Source organism: Cervus elaphus, chromosome 29, assembly GCF_910594005.1.
Source record: "Cervus elaphus chromosome 29, mCerEla1.1, whole genome shotgun sequence".
Lineage (NCBI taxonomy): Eukaryota > Metazoa > Chordata > Mammalia > Artiodactyla > Cervidae > Cervus > Cervus elaphus.
The window spans coordinates 30,472,805-30,492,551 of NC_057843.1; the positions used below are offsets into that span (position 1 = coordinate 30,472,805).

At 38.8% G+C, this 19,747-nt stretch overlaps 1 protein-coding gene across 9 annotated transcripts in view; it reads left to right on the forward strand.

The window, feature by feature from the left end:
- The window catches only part of MPDZ (multiple PDZ domain crumbs cell polarity complex component), a 160,776-nt gene that overhangs the window by 133,172 nt on the left and 7,857 nt on the right, over positions 1 to 19,747 (forward strand). For all 9 annotated transcript variants that reach the window (XM_043890631.1, XM_043890630.1, XM_043890633.1 and 6 more), the window contains 10 exons: positions 1,473 to 1,553; positions 4,722 to 4,814; positions 4,905 to 4,979; positions 10,194 to 10,368; positions 12,491 to 12,636; positions 13,369 to 13,452; positions 13,633 to 13,826; positions 15,812 to 15,959; positions 18,502 to 18,588; positions 19,376 to 19,466. In XM_043890631.1, coding sequence (XP_043746566.1) covers positions 1,473 to 1,553; positions 4,722 to 4,814; positions 4,905 to 4,979; positions 10,194 to 10,368; positions 12,491 to 12,636; positions 13,369 to 13,452; positions 13,633 to 13,826; positions 15,812 to 15,959; positions 18,502 to 18,588; positions 19,376 to 19,466 — 1,174 coding nt within the window. The remainder of the gene's footprint in view (positions 1 to 1,472; positions 1,554 to 4,721; positions 4,815 to 4,904; positions 4,980 to 10,193; positions 10,369 to 12,490; positions 12,637 to 13,368; positions 13,453 to 13,632; positions 13,827 to 15,811; positions 15,960 to 18,501; positions 18,589 to 19,375; positions 19,467 to 19,747) is intronic.

Here is a 19,747-nt window from a genome sequence, read left to right on the forward strand (position 1 = left end):
CGAGATGTACCAGGCTTCCAGATGTCTGATTTGGTGACTTAATAGATGGTTAACTTTTATCAGAATAGAAAAGGTAAAAAAGAGGAGCAGGTATTTATTTGAAAATAGAGAACTTCCTCTCTGAGGCAGCGCAAGAATGAAGTGTCTGTTGGAAAGCCTGGTAGAAGCGCTCATGGGGACGTTTGGTCTGGAGTTTAGAGATGAATCCGCATTGATGCCAACTTGGGAGCCATGGGAGCTCAGGCTCTGTCTGTGGAGGACATTTAGAGAAGATGAGCGCCAAGGTCAGAATTGTGTGGTATCAGTTGTAAGGAAAATTGACAGGTCCAAAATGAAGAACCAGGCGGGGGGGTCGCACAGCCGCTGAGGAGGGCCCCATTGAGAAAGGGTGTATAGCACAGCCTTGAATACTGTGGGGAACTCAAGTGAGAAGGTGAATAAAGAGGGTTCATTGTATTTGCCAACTAGAAGATTATTAGTGATTTTGAGAAAGCAAATGGTGGATAAGAAATTAGGAAAGAGAAAGCAGTGGCCAGAGGGTGACACAAATTTAAGAGAGTTTTGGTGAAAGTTTTATGTTTACTTTGTTTAGAATGAGTAAAAGGAGATAGAGAATGAGAACTTAAAATTAGAGGAAGTATGATACTATCAGTGGAAAAGGTGTAGAATTGGAAACACTCTTCCCTAAATTAATATCTAAACATTAGGCTTTTCTGTACACAAGATACACAAATCATTGTCTCATGCTGGTGAACTGACTCACTGATCATAATGGTGAGCTGAATGAGTCAAGTGGTTTTTCAAGATTGTGAAGGAGAAAATTTTATTTTCATATGAGTTTTACCAAAAATGTCCATCAAGAAAATGGATTTTATAACTTTCAGGTAAAACATTTAATAGCTCCTACATTCCCTTGATGTCCAGCACAGTAACACAGTGAACGGTGCCTCTGCTGGTGGTCTGTATGTCAGTGCTCGCACTGTTCGGAGCTGGGTTACTACTCGGCGTCATTGTAGAGTAAATCCATGCAGTCTTGTGAAGCATTTTATGTTTCTGTGCTCCAAAGTAATTGCTGTCTAATCACACCTCATTCACATTTTTAATATATAATGTTCATAAACGTCATGAAGTATTAAAATTATAATGCTGAAATACAGCATATGAAATAATGTCAGTTAATTGGCCCCTTTGAGGCTTCCCTGGTGGCTCAGCAGAAAATACTCTGCCTGCCAATGCAGGGGACATGGGTTCAGTCCCTGCATCAAGAAGAGCCCCCAGGTTAGGAAATGGCAGCCCACACCAGTATTCTTACCTAGAAAATCCCATGGACATAGGAGCCTAGTAGACTGCAGTCCACGGGGTTGCAAAAAGTCGGGCACAACTTAGTGACTAGACAACAACAATAAACAACTATTTAGTCAAGCAAAACTACATAACATTTGCCTATTTTGTCACTTCTTTCCCTCTGTCAGGCTGAACCGAGTGTTTCTACTTCTGACGCAGTTGTTGACCTCAGTTCATTGACGAATGTGCAACATTTAGAACTTCCTAAGGTAAATCTGCTCTGAATTGGACTGAAATGATGTGACGACCTTGGCACTGGTGTTCTGTTTCACTGGTTCCCAAAACTAGTCTCTGCAGACCAGCAGCATCAGGGTCACCAGAGAGCTTGTTAGAACTGCAGGAGCTTGGGCCCACCCTGATCTCCCAAAGGAGCAGCTCTGGGGTGTGCCCGCAGCTCATGTTTTAATAAGCCTCTTCCATGATGCCAGTGGGCACTAACATTTGATAACCATTGTGCTAATTGATACTTGAGCAGGGGCCCAGCTTCTCCTGCCTTTATGATTATCCCAAGGTATGACATTTAGCGATCTCATGTTTGATTTATTTACAAGGGCTTGCTATGGACAAAATAAAAAAATTAAAGAAACAAGTTATAGGCTTTGTCCTTTGTCAGACCGAAAGTCCAAATGCCTAGAAGTCTCACTGATAGGCATTGTTGAGGTATTTGCTTTTGCAAAGATCTGAACCTTGAATTCAAGTGACCACTTGAAAGAGGTGGTTTGTTGAACAGAATCCTGTAAATGCTTTGAGGTGCTGCAGGCTCGTGCTGGAATGCAGGTGGACAGTGGATGAACAGACTAGACAGAAAGAGCAGTGACATGCTCAGGGAAGAGGAGAGGAAAGGAGGAGGTGGGATGGAGGGACAGGGGGATTTTACCTGTAATGCTGCAGCAGGGAGGAGTGCTTTCCTCCGAGACTCCCCAGCTCCAAGGCAGGGCACCAGAGGCCATCTGACTGGGTTGAATCCTATTTCTTTTTTTTTTTTTCCATTTATTTTTATTAGTTGGAGGCTAATTACTTTACAATATTGTAGTGGTTTTTGTCATACATTGACATGAATTGGCCGTGGATTTATGTGTGTTCCCCATCCATCAGCTACAGACTTAACACATTTTGTGATCTTACTTTGCCTCCATTTTTCTTACCTATAAATTGGAGATGATAGTCTTACCTTTGATATTGTAATTTTAAAGGTTAAATGAGTTGTTTATAAACTGGTGGGCATAATGCCTGATATGTGGTCAGAGTTTGTTAAGCCCTTAGTGGGAAAAAATACTGATTCTTCTTGGTTTATTTATTACTTTTTAAATAAATAACCCTGTACAAAATGGATTGCTCTGATCTTATCATATACATTTAAGAAAAGTTGTCATGGGCAGTTTGTGCTGTGGGTAAAGGGAAAAGAACATAAGTAATTAAAGCTTTTTTCTGTCAAAGAGTCCATACATGTCCATTCCAGAGTCCCTCATTCTGTTGCCATGTCAGAGAGAGTCCTTTGAGACAGCAAGGGAGAGGGGACAGGATATTTTAATGCAAATCTCTGAATTTGTGTAGGTAAACAACCAGCAAATGCCCTCTGTACTTAGTAAAGTACTTTTCTGACCACAGTTAAGTAAATAGACTATAATAGAATCAGATATCAGAGTTGAGTACCTATAGTCATGGTAGATTACAGAGTATTACTTATATTAGTATAAGTGAAATATTTCTTTGTGGTACTAGGAAAGAATATTGTGTGCAATACCCGAAATAGAGGGTAGCTCAGTTATTGACTTGGCTTTAACACTGGAATTTGTCGTTGTGGTAGCACATTGAACTTCCTGTTCATCGAGTCTGAGTCTTTGACCACTAAATCAAGGTTTGGGGTTTCAAAATTCTGGCAAGTTTGGACACTTTATGTGAAGTCAATTTGATTATATCCTGTAGAGTTATAGGTAGAAAGAATGCATGCATGATAACAACACTTTTGTATAGTGTATCAGGCTTTCAAGCCTTTTCTTTACTACACTTGATCCTCACAGCAAGCTTTTAGTTGGCAACTATTATTATTCAGGCTTTTGGAGATAAGAAAATAGAGGTTTAGAGATGTTAACTAATATATCCAGATTTCCAAATTTAGCCGGCAAGTATATTATAGCTGAGTTCAGCTTACCCTAAACCTGTGTAATTATCTCTGTATTATGCACATGAAAAGAGTGGTGGTAGGGAAGATGAGCAGTGACAATCTGGAATGTCATCAAGCATTAATCATCTCTGTCAGCAAAGCAGCAGTGTTCGTAGTCTTTAAAATGATGATGGCGCTTTACCTCGATGCCATGATCCTAAAAGTCCAGTGGCAAGTGTGGCTCTCATGTAAACTTCTTTCGCTCATGCTTTCTGTCTCCCTGGATGGAAACTATAATGAGGAAAGTTGCTAGCTCTAACCAGAATGAAAATATTCACTACCCTATGGTAAATTTTATTCACATAAATGTTAAGAAGAGGTAAAAGCCAACATTATGGAACACCTGGTTTTGATAAAAGAAAGTATGGAAAATATAGCCAAAGTAGGTGTAGCTCTTCTAGCCTTGGCAGGTTTTCAGGGTAAATCTTTGGACTCACGAGTTGAGAGCATTTTCACTCTATATCAAGTCAAAATCCAAGTCTTTGAAGGAACCAGTCTGGATTTCCAGCCCCAGCAAGCACAGAGCGTGAGCAGTCAGGGCAGCCTGTCTGCTGAAGGAGAAGGGATAGCAGAACAGGGATGCAAGGACTGGTATTAGTGGTTATGTCTAAGCCAGAAAAAGGAGGCAAGAGTGTGCTTTGGTTTTGAGTCACTTAACCAATTACACAGAACTGAATTCTCAAACGTACATTCATTAAGTTATTGAATACGTTTTTATTTTTGAATCTATTGATAAAGTGACTAGAAATATGTTACTTGGTATATGTGCTGAAAAGAAAAGACCCTGATGCTGGGAAAGATTGAAGGCAGGAGGAGAAGGGGACGACAAAGGATAAGATGGTTGGATGGCATCACCGACTCGATGGACGTGAGTTTGAATAAGGTCCGGGTGTTGGTGATGGACAGGGAAGGCTGGCGTGCTGTAGTCCATGGGTTCACAAAGAGTCAGACACGACTGAGTACTAGAGATACTAGACATAGGGGAGGAATGAGAACATTTGAATATTTGATGGAGGAGAAATTTAATCTCACTAAAGTAATTCAGAGTTTGCTTAAGAAAAGGGGATTTCTAACAGTGGATTTTAGAACACCTTTAATTGCTTTTCTAACCTTTGAGTAAGAAGATGACGTTCAGAAGTTTTGGTCACATACCTTTCTGTTTGGATAAATTTCATGTTTCACATTTCCTGTGTTTCTGTTTTTGCTTCTGTAGGATCAGGGGGGGTTGGGCATTGCCATAAGTGAAGAAGATACACTCACTGGGGTCATCATAAAGAGTCTAACAGAGCACGGGGCAGCAGCCAAGGTGAGGCCTCCCCCTTCTTACAGTCAGAAAGTGGTGAGGAAGGGACTTCTGTCTGTAAAATCACTCAAAAGTTTCCATGTTTCCATCTAGGATGGACGGTTGAAAGTTGGAGATCAGATCTTGGCTGTAGATGATGAAGTTGTTGTTGGCTATCCTGTTGAAAAGGTACTTATCTGAAAGAAAGCAAATGGTACTGTGAACTCATCCTTGGAAATGGCTAAGTGTGTATATGTGGGGGGCAGTCAGTCATGGGGATCAGAACTGTGTAGCTATATAAGATATCTGCAAGGAAGAGAAGAAATTTGAAAAGTACTTAATTTCTATTTTCTGTTTTCTAATTAAGATGATGTTAATTGTTTTTTCTGTTACCTGATAAATTCAGTATTCAGTGGGTATTTTTGATAAATATCATTTCTGTTTTCCTATAGGAAAACTTGAAACTTCTAAACAAATGTCAACTTAGATTTAAAACCAAAGGAATATTTTTAATGAATATTTGCTGCCATGTTGTTTTTGTTCAGGAACTAAGCCGTGTCTGTCTCTTTGTGACTCTGTGAACTACAGCACACCAGGCTTCCCAGTCCTTCAGTTATCTCCCTGTATTTGCTCAGACTCATGTCCCTTGAGTTGGTGATACCATCCAATCATCTCATGCACTATCGCCCTCTTTACCTCCTGCCCTTAATCTTTCCCATTGTCAGGGTCTATTCAAATGAGTCGGTTCTTCACATCTAGTGGCCAAAGTATTGGAGCTTCAGCTTCAGCATTAGTCCTTCCAGTGAATATTCAGGGTTGATTTCCTTTAGGATTGACTGGCTTGATCTGCTTGTTGTCTAAGGGACTCTCAAGGGTCTTCTCCAGCACCACAATTTGAAAGCATCAGTTCTTCAACACTCAGCCTCGTTTATGGTCCAACTCTCACATCCATACATGACTACTGGAAAAACCATAGCTTTGACTATAAGAACCTTTGTTGGCAAGGTGATGCCTCTACTTTTTAATATACTGTCTATGGATTTGCTCCTATAAATATCCACTATGTATATTGCTTTATAAACAGATTTTAAGACTCAGACACTAAATTTGTAACTTTTATTGTGGATAAATAGTTATATATGCCTGAGATTCTTCCTTCCCAAAAGTGATCTTAATACTGTACTTACTAGGACTTTCACTTTAGCCTTTCATAAGTGCTAGGAAAAAAAAAAACAAAAAACTGTGTTTCTTTGCGATTTGGTGTGCCATTGTGTCTCTTTCTACAGTGGCCAGCAAGATGCTTAAATCACTTTAAAATTCTGTTTGTGTTTTTTTGGAGGAAAATTGCTTTACAGTGTTGTGGTAGTCTCTGCCATACATCAGTGTGGATCCGTCATAACTATATATGTATCCTCTCCATCTTGAGCCTGCCCCCCGCAATTCCACCCCTGCAGTGCTACTTTCTCAGTGTCTCCTAACCTCTCCTTACCCACTGTGTCCACAGGTCTGTTCTCTATGTTTGCTTCTTTATTTCTTTGCTCTAAATAAGTTCATCAGTCCTACATTTCTAGATCCCATGTATATGCGTTAATATATGATATTTGTTTTTCTGGCTTATATCACTCTGTATAAGAGACTCCAGGTTCATCCACCTCACTACAACTGACTCAAATCTGTTCCTCTTTATGGCTAAGTAATATTCCAGTGTGTGTGGGTGTGTGTGTGTACACTATAATTTCTTTATCCATTCATCTGTCAATGGTTATCTAAATTGCTTCCATGTCCTAGCTATTATAAATAGTGCTGCATTGAACATTGGGGTACATGGGTCTTTTTGAATTGTGGTTTTCTTGGGATATAAACCAGTAGTGTGATCATTGGGTTTTATTATTGGGTTTTTATCTGGTAGTTTTATTCCCAGTTTGTTAAGGACTCTCCCTACTGTTCTCCATAGTGGCTGTACCAACTTACATGCCCACCAACAGTGTAAGAGGGATCGTTTTTCTCCACATCTTCTCCGGCGTTTTTGCTTGTTTTTTTTTTTTTTTTTTTAATACATATAATGTCCATTCTGATTGGTGTGAGTTGATACCTCATTGTAGTTTTGATTTTCTCTTCTCTAATAGTGAGCTATATTGGTCATCTTTTTATGTATTTATTGGCCATCTTCTTATATATCTTCTTTGGACAAGAAAATATCTTCTTTAGGTCTTCTGCCCATTGTGTGATTGGACTGCTTTTGTTTTTCTATTATTGAACTGTATGAGCTGCTTGTATATTTTGGGGATTAATTCTTTGTCAGTTGTTTCACTTGCAATTTTTTCTCCCATTCTGAGGTTTGTCTTTTTATTTTGTTAATAGTTTCGTTTGCTATACAAAAACTTTTAAGTTTAAATAGGTCCCACTTGTTTATTTTTCCTCTCTATTTCCAGTACTCTAGGAGGTGGGTCAAAGAGGGTCTCGCAGTGATTTATGGCAAAGTGTGTACTGCCTATTTTCCTCTTAAGAGCTTTATGGTTTCTGGCCTTACATTTAAGTCTTTAATGCATTTTGAGTTTATTTTTGTGTACGGTGTTCTCATTCTCTCACATGTAGCTGTCCAGTTTTTCCAGCACCACTTTTAATAATTGTACAGGCCTTATTCTTTAACCCACATGTGTATGTTTTTAATGTTCCATTTGACTTGATCCTTCTCTTGCATAATTTTCTTTTTCTTGCTTTTACATAAATGTTCCCATTTTATTAAAAATGTTTATGTAAGCTGCTTCAGATTGTATATAGAAACAGAAGTGGTTCAGTTCAGTTGCTCAGTCATGTTCCACTCTTTGTGACCGCATGGCTTACCTGTGCATCACCAAATCCCGGAGCTTACTCAAACTCAGTCCATCCAGTCGGTGATGCCATCCAACCATCTCGTCCTCTGTCATCTCCTTCTCCTCCCGCCTTCAAACTTTCCCAGCATCAGGGTCTTTTCAAATGAGTAGGTCCTTCACGTCATGGGGCCAACATATTGGAGTTTCAGCTTCAGCATCAGTCCTTCCAGTGAATATTCAGGACTGATTTCCTTTAGGATGGACTGGTTGGTTCTCCTTGCAGTCCAAGGGACTCTCAGGAGTTATTTCCAAAACCACAGTTCAAAAGCATCAGTTCTTCGATGCTCAGCTTTCTTTGTAGTCCAACTCTCACATCCATACATGACTACTGGAAAAGCCATAGCTTTGACTAGACAGACCTTTGTTGGCAAAGTAATATCTCTGCTTTTTAATATGCTGTCTAGGTTGGTCATAGCTCTTCTTCCAAGGAGCAAGCGTCTTCTAATTCAATGACTGCGGTCAATATCTGCAGTGATTTTGGAGCCCAGGGAATAAAGTCTGTCACTGTTTCCATTATTTTCCCGTCTATTTGCCATGAAGTGATGGGACGGGAGGCCATGATCTTAGTTTTCTGAATGTTGAGCTTTCAGCCAACTTTTTCACTCTCTTATTTCACCTTCATCAAGATCTATTTAATTCCTCTTTGCTTTCTGCCATGAGGGTGGTGTCATCTGCATATCTGAGGTTATTCGTATTTCTCCTGGCTTTCTTGGTTCCAGCTTGTGATTCATCCAGCCTGGCATTTCACATAATGTATCTGCATATAAGCTAAATAAGCAGGGTGACAATGTACAGCCTTGATGTACTCCTTTCCCCATTTGGGACCAGTCTTTTGTTCCATGTCCAGTTCTAACTGTTGCTTCTTGACCTGCATACAGATTTCTCAGGAAGTTGGTCAGGTGGACTGGTATTCCCATCTCTTTCAGAATCTTCCACAGTTTGTTGTGATCCACACAGTCAAGGGTTTGGCACAGTCAGTAAAGCAGAAGTAGATGTTTTTCTCGAACTCTCTTGCTTTTTTGATGATTCAGTGGATGTTGGCAATTTGATTTCTAGTTTCTTTGCCTTTTCTAAGTCCAGTTTCAACATCTGAAGTTCATGGTTCACATATTGTTGAAGCCTGGCTTAGAAAATTTTGAGCATTACTTTGCTAGAGTGTGAGATGAGTGCAGTTGTATGGTAGTTTAAACGGTCTTTGGCATTAGCTTTCTTTGAGATTGGAATGAAAACTGACCTTTTCCAGTCCTTGGCCACTGGTGAGTTTTCCTAATTTTCTGGCATATTGAGTGCAGCACTTCAACAGCATCATCTTTTAGGATTTGAAATAGCTCAACTGGAATTCCATCATTTCCACTAGCTTTGTTCATAGTGATGCTTCCTAAGGCCCACTTGACTTCACATTCCAGGATGTCTGGCTCTAGGTGAGTGATCACACCATCGTGATTATCTGGGTCATGAAGATCTTTTGTGTATGGTTCTTCTATGTATTCTTGCCACCTCTTCTTAATCTCCTCTGCTCTGTTAGGTCCATACCATTTCTGTCCTTTATTGTGCCTGTTTTTGCATGAAATGCGCCCTTAGTATCTATAATTTTTTTGAAGAGCCCTCTCGTCTTTCCCATTCTATTGTTTTCCTCTATTTCTTTGCACTGATCACTGAGGAAGGCTTTCTTCTCTCTCCTTGCTATCTTTGGAACTCTGCATTCAAATGGGTATCTTTTTCCTTTTCTCCTTTGCCCTTAGCTTCTCTTTTCTAAGCTATTTGTAAGGCCTTGTCAGACAACCACCTTTTTGCATTTCTTTTTCTTGGGGATGGTCTTGATCACTGCCTCCTGTACAATGTCAGGAAGGAACCTCTGTCCACAGTTCTTCAGGCATTCTGTCTATCAGATCTAATCCCTTGAATCTATTTGTCACTTCTACTGTATAATTATAAGAGATTTGATTTAGGTCTTGCCTTAATGTTCTAGTGATTTCCCCTGCTTTCTTCAGTTTAAATCTGAATTTGGCAATAAGGAGTTCATGATCTGAGCCACAGTCAGCTCCTATTCTTGTTTTTGCTGACTGAATAGAGCTTCTGCATCTTTGGCTGCAAAGAATGTAATAAATCTGATTTCGATGTTGACCATCTGGTGTCCGTGTGTAGTGTCTTCTCGTGTTGTTGTAGAGGGTGTTTGCTATGACCAAAAGTGGGTAAAGCACCTCATATTCTTCTAAGGTTGTAAGGATCCAGAGAAATGAACAATATTAATTAGAAATGTTAAAAGTGAAAACCCTTTCTTATATAATGAAGAATATAGTCTGAAGTAGACTTTTTGGCCTTAATCAGTATCAGGAAATTAAAAAAAAAAAACTAGAAACTGCAGCCGTTCTCTCTTGACCTCTCGAGTCCTGACAGGGAAAAAGTTTGCCGCTGAATCTTCTCTCAATCATAGATATTTCCAATTACAGCTATCATAGTGGCTTTTTTGTGTGTAAGTCTACTAACTTGCTTTTAATTTTATTTCTCCTCCACACCAACACCCTGCCAGTTTATTAACCTTCTGAAAACCGCAAAGACAAAAGTGAAATTGACGATTCGTGCTGAGACTCCAGACTCCCAGGCTACTACTTCAGTAACTGCTGCAGCCAACGGAGAAAGAAAGAGCTGCCCCCAGTCTCCAGTGGTCCCACTGTCTAGCTCTCCAGAACCAGAGCCCATGCGAAGTAAGGGCTGGTCTCCTGCTAGTTCTTCACACGTGACGTGTTCAAACTCGGTATCTAGTCGCTGCTTGGGAGCCATCTGCCTGTATGTAGTCCACTGCCTGATAGGCCGTAGTCCGACAGCCTTCTGGTGAAAGGATGGTATAAAGAGAAGGGATCTGGTGCTGTACATTAACCAGCCATAGAACCTTGGGAAACCCATCCAGCCACTCTGAGCCTCTGCTCACCCATCTCTAAGACAAAGGAGTGATGCTCTTTGCTCTCCAAGGATCTTTTGCTAAGAGTATCTGTGACTCCAGGTGTCTTACTAATACATGAGATACCTCATTTTGTACATTCCTTGTTTATACTACTGAGCAAGTAATATAACTTCTTAGAACGTCAGTATTCTCATTTTTAATATGGATACCATGATACCACTTCATTGGTAGAATCAACTTTGCCTGGCATTATATCAGACTCCTAAAAGGTTACTCATTGCCACATGAACACAGTGGATATGAGTTCTTCCTTTGGGTATAAACAGCAGATACAGTCGAAGAGGACGAAGTAGATGAAATTGTTGGATGTGGAGCTTGGGATGCCAGTTTCTCATGTCATTAAAATGCCAGTCTTGTACATTGAGGCAAATTATTCCTTTGAGGTTCTTTTTCAGAAAAATCACACTAATTTTCAGTAAAAGAGTACATTTCAAGCTTTGTGGCATTTTAAAAAAGTAGTTAAAAACACATTGGCTTTTTCTGCATTTGGAGAAAAAAAAGCTCTTTTGGTTTCCAAACTGAAACATTCAGTTCTTTTGACAGGTTTTTAATGAAACAGCAGTATAAAACATTTGTAATATAGTTGGTTTAAAAGTCTGTTTTTAAATTGAAGTATAGTTGATTTATAATGTGTTGTTAATTTCTGCTGATTCAGTTGTATATATGTGTGTGTGTATATATATACACACACACACATTCTTCTTATATTCTTTTCCATTATAGTTTATCCTAGTACATTGAATATAGTTCCCTGTACTATACAGTTGGACCTTATTGTTAAAAAGTCTTAAAGTAATAAACATCTAATGGAAGTAATCCTTTATTTAGAAAGACTGCATAATTCTCTAAAATGTTAAAAAATATGGTAATTTTCTAATTTTTAAATATTAAGTTGATCCCTAAATAGCATTGTCTATAAACATATAAAATGCTAAATGGAAACATAGCATAAAGGAAAATATCTTGCACCTGTTCTTACCATTTCAGGAGCATGAAACTAGTCTGCCTCTGATTCCTAAAAAGAATGTTTTCTCTAAAGCTAATCTATCAAGTATACCAGCTTTGTCTGAATATGCTATTTGCTATATGCTTTTTGCTATATCACCAAACATGATATGAAGTCTCTCATACAACAGAGTATGAGATTATATTCTCCTTATTTTTTCATAATCTAATCTTATTTATTTAATTTTGAGCATATATGCACCAGTATTTAATATTCAAGTTTATGAAACATCGAGACATAAAGAAACAAACTTAAGGTGGGGCTCACTTAATGTGTTATAAACTCAGATATGAAATCCATTTGCATGTATGATTTGATTACATAAGGAGAGATGCTCTAGGGCAGGATGAAAAGAAAACCAAATCAGAAACCTGAAAAGCCGTGAGTGGCAGGCACCGTGACCAGAATTACTGATGTCCTTTACGCTTTGTCTTCCCTGAATGTGAGTTAGGTCTCCTCCGCACGTTTCAGTTCCAAGTTTTACGAATCATAGTTTCTTAAGACGTTCGTTTGGCTCCCATGAAACATAGAATATCAGAGTGAAACTAGTGGTTAAGTTCAACTCTGTTCTCTTTCCTTTTACCTATTATCTCCAGTAATTAAAGAAAAATACAGAATAGTGCAGATGATAATTTACAGGTAATTTTGCACCCACTGCACTAAGGTAACAATGATGATGTCATATTTGTTGGATAGTTTTAAATACAACTAAAAGATTAAGGTGGGATTGAAGTCTTCTTTGTCCCCAAACTTGGGCCCATGATTCTGTTCCATCTCCCAAGGCAACCGGTGTGGTGAGTTTGATGTATATGCTTTCTGATCAATTTTTATTTGCATTTCATTTTAAATTTACTTTTAGGTACAAGCAGGTCGTCAACACCAGCAGTCTTTGCTTCTGATCCTGCAACCTGCCCCATCATCCCAGGCTGTGAAACAACAATTGAGATTTCCAAAGGGCGGACAGGACTGGGCCTGAGCATTGTTGGGGGGTCCGACACACTGCTGGTGAGGATGTAGCCAGAGATGCTCCAAATATGCAGCCTCTTCAGTGATCCCTGAGAGGTCACTGCAGGGAAATTTCCGCCAGCTGTATGAAATGAAATACAAAGACTTAGAAAAGTGTATCATTTCTTGTTATTTTAATTTGTGGGGCAAATACTCATTTACTTTGAGTAAGTCAACACTGACTTAGTAATATTCCTTTATACTTGTGATTGTGCCCCTTAGGTTCAAAATACTTGTGTTAGTTTACCAGTTCCTGCCATATTTTAATTTTCTTTTTACTGACTGGATATCATTGGGTTAGACCCATACTGAGGAAACATCTGAAAAATTGGATAATTTATAGACAAAAATTTCTAATTGTCAAAAATGCATTTAAAAGCCATTCATTCCACTTGTAGATAGGAAAGGTGAGGCATACCTGTTAATTTCATTTGTGGATAGAAAAGGTGATGTGTATCTGTTATAAATAAGTGTGTGGGTGATTTACATATTTTATAAATTTTTAAAAAAATTCCCTATCATTTGAAAGAAATATTAAGTTTCTTTAAGACTTACAGCAAATTGTCTTGTTATGCTTTTCTTTGAATTTCGACGCGTGACTCACATACAGATGCTGTCCGTGTATAACCCTTATCAGTGTCTATAAGAGTACAGTGTGCTTTGACTGAATTTCTGCTCACCATTCCCAGGGAGGATGGGGTAAAGCATGGTTCATTTTGTTTGTTTCCTTAGGGTGCCATTATTATCCATGAAGTTTATGAAGAAGGAGCAGCATGTAAAGATGGAAGACTCTGGGCTGGAGATCAGATTTTAGAGGTACAGAATGCTGTGCGTTTGACCTTTACCACAAAGGAAAGGCATCTGTGGGGAGGGTGGTCTATGTTTCTCCCCCCTGCCCCTCCCTTTCCTCTCTCTCCCCACTTCTTCCCTTTTCCATCTTTCTTCACTTTACTAACTCATCTACTCCCTCCCCATCTGTGTCCCACTTCCGTACAGGTAAATGGAATTGACTTGAGGAAGGCCACACATGATGAAGCAATAAATGTCCTAAGACAGACACCACAAAGGGTGCGCCTGACGCTCTACAGAGATGAGGCCCCATACAAAGAGGAGGACGTGTATGACACCCTCACCGTCGAGCTGCAGAAGAAGCCAGGGAAAGGCCTGGGGTTGAGTATTGTTGGTAAAAGGTATGACTAATCAGGGCAAAGGCGGTGATTTCTTGGAAAGGATTGAACTTAAATTTCTTTGAAGAGTACTAGCAGTAGTAGAATCTTTATCAACTGCTTGTGTTCTGTAGGTGGCTATGGTCAGTCCACGCAGCAGTGGAACATCAGAAGATGCTGATTTAGACTTTTTAGTCAGTATTAAAAGATGCTTGCTCCTCAGAAGGAAAGCTATGACCAACTTAGGCAGTATATTAAAAAGAGGCATCACTTTGCCAGCAAAGGTCTGTATAGTCAAAGTTGTGGTTTTTCCTGTAGTTGTGAATAGATGTGAGAGTTGGACCATAAAGAAAGCTGAAAGAAGGCTGATTGCCAAAGATTTGATGAATTGTGTTGCTGGCGAAGACTCTTGGGAATCCCTTGGACTGCAAGGAGATCAAACCAGTCAATCCTAAAGGAAATCAACCCTGAATATTCATTGGAAGGACTGTTGCTGAAGCTAAAGCTCCCATACTTTGGCCACCTGATGTAAAGAACTGACTCATTGGAAAAGACCCTGATGCTGGGAAAGGTTGAAGGCAAATGGAGAAGGTGGTGACAAAGGATGAGATGGTTCGATAGCATCACCAACTCAGTGGACCTAAATTTGAGCAAACTCCGAGAAATAGTGGATGACAGAGGAGCCTGGCGTGCTGCAATTCATGGAGTCGCGAGGAGGACATGACTTAGCAACTGAACAACAGCAACAATACAAAAAGGCATTTGGTAATTTTGAGGACCTGCTGGGTGCCAAGAGATCCATTAGGTTCTGAGGAATAGAGTTAAAGGAGGCATGAATGCTAACATCTGAAAACTCAGTTTGGTAAACGAGAATTAAATATATTCTTGCAACAAAGGAATCTATTAATGAGAGACAGAAACATATTGTGAGGAACCCATGGAAGCAAAGGAGAAAGGGATTGTGTGACCTTATTTAAGGGAAGTAGGTTAGGAAAACTGCTTTATAAAAAAAGTGCCTGAGATGAAGCTAGACGTGTGATATGTGAGAGGTGATCTAACAAAAAGGGAAGGAGGATATTCTAGAGAGAAGGATCATTATGATAAGAGCACACCATCTGAAGGGAACAGAGAGTGTAAATTAATAGGCCTGGGGTAGCATATCGGTGAATTTACATAAATTGAATACCTAATTTATTTAAATATGTATATATAGTTAATGTTAAAAAATATTTAATCTAGTAAATTCCAGCACAGTTATTCTAAGGATGGGAAAACAGTATCAAATGATGAAATGACTTATTTGAGGTCAAGGCCTTGGCAAGAAGAAGTGATGCAATTAAACCTTACTCAGTGTTTCTACATGGTCATCTTTATATCTCAACAGGAAGTCATTGAGTTATTTATACTTTTATGAAAAGAAGGTTGGAATAAGTTTAATATTTGTTCATTTTGCATAAACCTATCTTGTATGAAAGTTAAACCCGTAATGATTTAATGAGACATCACAGCAAAGGTATGTAATTTTGAGTAACAAATGGTTTTAGTTTGAGACACATCCATTGTTTCTTTTAAGTAATGTTAATGATGTTGTTGATAATAGCAACATACTTATATAGGCACAGGTCAATATCCATTCAAGGCTTCATTATGGTGTAGAAAGAACAATAGATTTTTCTCCCAGTGACTGACTCTTAAATCCTATTTTTGCCCTTTAGTAGCTACGTGACCTATAAAATGTGTATAATAACCACTTCTACTCACAGTTTATAAGTTTTGAATAAATACGCTTATGAAAGATATATTTAATCTATAAAGTATTATAAAGACATAAGATACTATTATTATACAAAGTTCTCAGTTTCACCAGTGTTGATAAAGTAATAAAACTTTTAAAGTCATAAAAATGGAAGTGAAATTTTCAATTCTAAAGTGTTAGCCTTTCATTAAATAAGCATTGCATTCCACTTGGAAAAAAATCATAATGGTGATATTTAAAATCACACTTGCAGAAATGATACTGGAGTGTTCGTGTCCGATGTTGTCAAAGGAGGCATTGCAGATGCTGACGGGCGACTGCTACAGGGAGACCAGATACTAACAGTGAATGGAGAAGACGTCCGTCATGCAACGCAGGAAGCCGTTGCGGCTCTGCTGAAGGTAGAAATCCAGTGCCATAAATGGTTATGTGTAATAGCGTAGGAGAAGGAGGAGCTGCCATATGCAACAAGTATTTATTTAATATGTTCTCTCAAATAAGACATATTTATATGTTAGATGACATACTTCAGTGATACATCTGTACACTTACGATCAGCTCTTTATTATATGGTTATATATTTATAGAACAGTGTTAAGTATTATCCCCCGGAGAAGGAAATGGCAAACCACTCCAGTATTCTTGCCTGGGAAATCCCATGGACAGAGGAGCCTGGCGGGCTGCAGTCTGTGGGGCTGCAAAGAGACAGACATGGCCGAGTGAGGGAGCACACACAGTAAGAACCATGAACTGAGCATCTGTGATCCTAGCAGATGTTTTATCATAAAGTGATTGTTACGTGGTTCTTTTCTTGAAAGAAAAGCACATATTCAGGCCACAAAAGAGAAAAAAATGTTTTCATGTCAATTCACCCCACCTCCATATTTATATCTGGATGTATTCTTATGACCTCTGGCATAAGGGGAGAGTCTCATACTGGCAGGGATGCTCAACAGAAAGGCGGGAGATCAGAGGGGGCAAACAGGGTACCTCTGAAAGTCATGCTTTCTGGACGGTTGTGCCCCACCCTAACCCTTTACTGGGTGCACTAAGTTGGACATCTTCATATTGAGTTGGCCAAAAGTTTCATTCAGGTTTTTTTTGCACCATCTTACGGAAAAAAACCAGATGAACTTTTTTGCCAACCCAATATTTCCCCAGAGATGAAGAATACGGAACAGTGTTTGCAGATTTACCTGGCAGTACCTTCAACAGTTACCACTGTTGTTAATTCAGTAATTATAAGACCTCCATCCCAAGGTATTGTTGCTAAGCTTAAATATGTTTTACGTTGTGAAATCTCTTTCCTCCAAAGTGAATTCCGTGAAAAATCATTTGCTGATTGGAAAGGCAGCACCAGTCTAATTTTAAAAATGAGTTATAAAATACAGAATGATCACTTAAAAATACAGTTCTTGGAAATTTAGATGTATTTCCTATCAATTCTTATCTCATTGTTTTCCTTTAACTACCATGTGTTTTTATGACCCAAAGTATCCTTCAAAGTTGACTAGAAACCTCTTGCCATCAGAATCCATGTCACGTGATACATGTTCAGTAACATGAGCGTATAACTTGATGACATTATTAAACAGCAGTGGATAATGTCAGAGGTCTCAGATTCTAATCAGAACCTCTTTAGTCACTAAGGTTAGCTTCACAGAGGGATTTCAAGTGAGCATATTGTTGTTGACTTCTGGTTTGCATAGGACCTGATATGTACATATAAATTTGGTTATTAGTAAAGCACACTTAAAATATCATTTCTTCTTGGAGTTATTTTAAAAAAATAAAGTAATTGGGGTTCTTTAAGGAGAAGTCGCTTCCTTCAGGAGATAAATTTAAAATGATAGTTAATTCTGTGAGACAGATACCTCTAAGATAGGGAAGGAGGCATCCATATTGTAACATTAAACCAGTTAAATCCCCATTTAAAAACCAGTTTGCCAGTATATAATGAGAGCCTTAAATATCCCTGTAGCTCTGCTAGTTGTAACTGCTGCTGCATTTTGTTGTTTTGACTTAGTAATTCTTCATTTTAAAGTCTTGCATCAGTAATCCTCAGTACACAAAAAATTTTACGCAGCTAAAGTTCATTGCAGTGCTGTTTGTTATAATAGAAAAACTGGAAGCAACACAGTTGACAATACTGCATTGTGTTTGACATTTTGATGAGCATTGTACGTGGATGGATTATTCTATCACAGCAACATATAATGATCTCTGTCTGTTTTTTAAAATGCAGAGTAAAAGACTTATCAAGGTAGACATCTGTTAAGTTCACACAGCGAGTAAATCACACAGACTGGATTTAAACCAGAGTATCTGACTCCAAAAAGCCAGTTCTCACCCACCTCATTTTGCTACTTCCACATTAGACTGTATAGCATTTCTTGCATGCCTGTCATTTATTTGTAAAGGGCAACAGGTAAATTTTCCTCAATTCTCATTTGATGTTTACAGCAGTTCGGCTTAAATATTGCGTAATAGATCTATTCAGGTGCAGTGTGGCAGTAGAGAGCTTATGTTATCTGAGTACCTCTGCTATTGAACGCAGAGCAACTTGTTGCAATAGTGGTTATTTATTGCTTTTGTTTTTTAAAATCCAAATTCCTTCACACATTTGGCTCTACATTAGTGTGTTGCATGAGAGAATTGGTGGATTCTCCATCTCTCTTTGCCTGGACAGAGACCCTCTCCATGTAAATCATAAGCTAGCAAGACAGACACTTGGTGTGGCTACTACTGATTGGTTGTTAAAATTTTTACTAGTTTTAATGCTTTAGAAAAACCTCTTTCCACAAAGGATGAGAGCTTTCCTTGCCTATAGAAATTCCAAAGGAAACATGACTTTCAAAAACCCAGCCATAAAGAATAAAGTGTAATCCTAAAGCTGACTGTAGCGTTTTATTTAAATGTTTCTGTCAAACAACCTCCCCCTAGTGTTCCCTAGGCACAGTGACCTTGGAAGTCGGAAGAGTCAAAACTGGTCCATTCCATTCGGAGAGGAGACCTTCTCAAAGCAGCCAGGTGCGTAGCTGTGAAATTCATCAAGGTGATGCAGTTCAGAGGCCGAAAGGAGTTCGAAGATGGCCTTTGCTGTCAGTCTGTCCAGGGTCCTCAACACAGGCCTGGCAGCTTGGCAGAGCAGCTAAGGGTACAGAGTTTGAGAGATGGGAATGGACAGGCAAGCAAGGTGAAGCTCTTAAGTAGTTTGTGAGTCATTCTGAGAAACTTAATCACAAGCGTTCTTCTTTTCTGACATGATTCTTTTTGCATAATCTCAAAAATGAACCAATTAATATATTATAAAGCCTACCAAGATAGCATGTATTTAAGCTATTTTTATAGCTAACATTTATCAGTCAACATTCAACTGAAAAGAATCTTGTGTAGGTGAACTGTACAAGCTCACCACTACATATAAAACACAGTGATAGCCTGTCTGTCCTTAAAGACCTCACAGTCACCCCTGAGTGATTACCATTTGCTTCCTGTCCCCTGGCCCTATTTCTGCAGTTGTGTTAAGTTCGCATCTGTGTGCAACTGGATTAAATTTAGAAAAGATTAGCTTGGGTGAGATTATGTTGGAATCAAATTCTTTTGCCTTTAATTAGTTATGTCACTGGACACATTCTTCCTTAAAAAGAAACAAAACTCAGTGGAAACTCTTTATATTGATTGCCTTTCTAATTATTAAATGCCACTATTGCTTAAGAAGTATTTCTAAGTGCATTAAAGTAATTATGAAATAAGTCGTACTTAAGGGATATTATTACTTCCCAAACTCTCTAAGACAACTATTATGTCTTTGTAGATGAGTGAAGCCAGCCTGTCTTCATTCACTTTTCCACTTTCGGGATCCGGTACATCTGAGTTACTGGAAAGTAGTTCAAAGAAGAATGCACGTAAGATTGGATTGAAACGTTAAGCATGATTTACTGGATTGAATTTTGGCCATCAACACTGATTTTTTTCCTCTGTTTTACTTTACCTCTGAAGCTTTCTTCCTCTAAATCATCCCAAACTCTTAATATAGGTGCAAAAATGAGTGCCTGCAAAAATTGAGAGCAGCATGAAGCAATGCCTATGGCAGCATTTCCCATTTGATGTTTTCCCTAGGAGATCTGCTAACATTAGAATCAGTATTCTGTAATGTTTTTCTTACAAAGAAGATTGGTGTGTTTGA